Below are 2191 nucleotides of genomic sequence, written 5' to 3' on the forward strand. Positions count from 1 at the left end.
AAACTTTCAAGCCTCATAACTCGGAAGATACTTAACGAAAATACATTTGTTTATAGTGTTTTGGAAAGGTCTCGAGATAAGCTACAAGAATATGCAATAAAAAGTAGGCAGTTCCATTTAAAAAAGTTAATGTGATTTCGATCTGACCTTGGCGACGCCATCGAAGGTCAAACTGATAAGATCAGTAAATAGATCTTTTGAAACCCTACAACTTTTATCTGAAACATTTTTTTCTAAAATGCTTAGTTTTCGAGATATTTCACCGGTCCGGGACTTTTTGAACACCCTGTATATATATATTCAAGGAAATTACAAGTCCTTTTCAGTCAGGCACAGAAACATTTCAAAACAATTAAAGTATTCTACTTCAGTAAGGTCGAACATGAAAAAACGGTTAGAAAATTGAACAGAAGATTCCAAACGGCCATACCAATATGTAATATTTCGAAAAGTCATTCTTTCACGGTTTTGTCAGAGAAAACATTATTAATAAAACGGTATTCCAATGCTCCTTAAGGAGTACCAATTTTCTTGAAAGAAGTAAAGTAAATGAAGGTTAAAGAGGTGTTCTTGACGAGCTTTGAACATCGCTTTGAGAACTGCTAACCTTAGAACGCTTATTGTTGAATCTAATGATAATACTCTAGAAGATCTCAATTGATTTGCAAATGCATAAAGGGTGCATTTAAGGTTTTAAGGTCGTAATCAGCGACCTTAAGAACCTTGGGTTGATTATTTTGGAGCCGATTTGAGTAATCGTATGGCGTATAGGAAGTCACATACGTATTTTTCCATCGTTTTTTTCAGTTTCCGCTGCCATATTAGAGCCGCCATGATGAATTTCTCAAAAGGCCAGATGGCAAACGACATTAGACATGATCACCTAAAATTTGAACCACGGTTAACTTCAATCGATCTATACAAATTTTGGACAGAGGGGATGGGCGGTTTGACGAAGAATGACTTATATATACAGGGTGTTTTTTTTAACTTGAGACTGCTAAATATCTCGAAAAATAAGCATTGTACGATAAAAATGTCCCAAGTAAACCATCAATAGTTTCGAGGGCGCAATTCAATCCCACAAAAATTATCCATCTCCCGCCCCCTGGGGATGGGGCGGGGGGTAACTTTGAAATCTTAAATGGGAACCCCTACTTTTTATTACAGATTCGGATTCTACATCCAAAAACACGTAACTTTTGTCTGAACTTTTTTTTTTCTATTTCTGATAGATGGCGCTGCATTCGGCGAAAATTGGGTAACTTTTGTTTTCTTTAAAGGAAATCCCCTATAATGACGCTACGTCGAAGAAAAGTAACTTTTGTCGGAAACATGTTTTTTCGAATTATCGTAAATATCTACGATAATTTTTTTATCTGTTTTAATTAAAAAATGAAAATAAAAGTTACAATCTCCAATGGCCTTGACCTTTACAAATGTTACATAAATGATGTTAAAAATTCAAGAGGTTTTAGTCGTCATTTCGATGTGGTCATTTCCAAATGGTCCACTCACGATCTTTCAAAATTTAGTGTTAAATTCATAACATATCCAAATAATGTGATTATGTTATTTGAATATTTCGTGTTAAATAAATATTTAACATTTCGTAGTATTAAAATAACATAACTTATGAGTAACACAAAGTGGAACACAAACTTCGATTTTCTCTTCTACAGATAAATAATCCATACCTGTGGAGTGTAAGAATAGCACGAATCGAAAGTTAGTCGCAATACGAAATGGAAAATGCTTTAAAGTATGAAAAAATAATTTGTTGAAATAACTCAACTACAATAGTGCTATTTATCCAGACTCGTCCTACACAGTTTGAAAGTTTGTGTTCCACTTTGTGTTACTCATAAGTTATGTTATTTTAATACTATGAAATGTTAAATATTTATTCAACACGAAATATTCAAATAACATAATCACATTACTTGGGTATGTTAAGAATTTAACACTAAATTTTGAAAGATCGTGAGTGGACCATTTGGAAATGACCACGTCGAAATGACGACTAAAACCTCTGAATTTTTAACATCATCATTTGTATAAACATTTGTAAAGGTCAAGGCCATTGGAGATTGTAACTTTTATTTCCATTTTTTAGTTAAAATGGATAAAAAATTATCGTAGATATTTACGATAATTCGAAAAAACATGTTTCCGACAAAAGTTACTTTTC

The 2191-nt window shown here is 32.9% G+C and overlaps 1 protein-coding gene across 1 annotated transcript in view; it reads left to right on the forward strand.

The window, feature by feature from the left end:
- The first annotated feature begins 1036 nt into the window (after positions 1-1036).
- The window catches only part of LOC116846732 (proteoglycan 4-like), a 5259-nt gene continuing 4104 nt past the window's right edge, over positions 1037-2191 (forward strand). Inside the window, exon 1 of the mRNA XM_032820952.1 lies at positions 1037-1045. Coding sequence (XP_032676843.1) covers positions 1037-1045 — 9 coding nt within the window. The remainder of the gene's footprint in view (positions 1046-2191) is intronic.

The sequence above is a fragment of the Odontomachus brunneus genome, unplaced genomic scaffold (assembly GCF_010583005.1).
Source record: "Odontomachus brunneus isolate Ranch 3 - 2012 unplaced genomic scaffold, Obru_v1 Obru_scaffold_068, whole genome shotgun sequence".
Classification (NCBI taxonomy): domain Eukaryota; kingdom Metazoa; phylum Arthropoda; class Insecta; order Hymenoptera; family Formicidae; genus Odontomachus; species Odontomachus brunneus.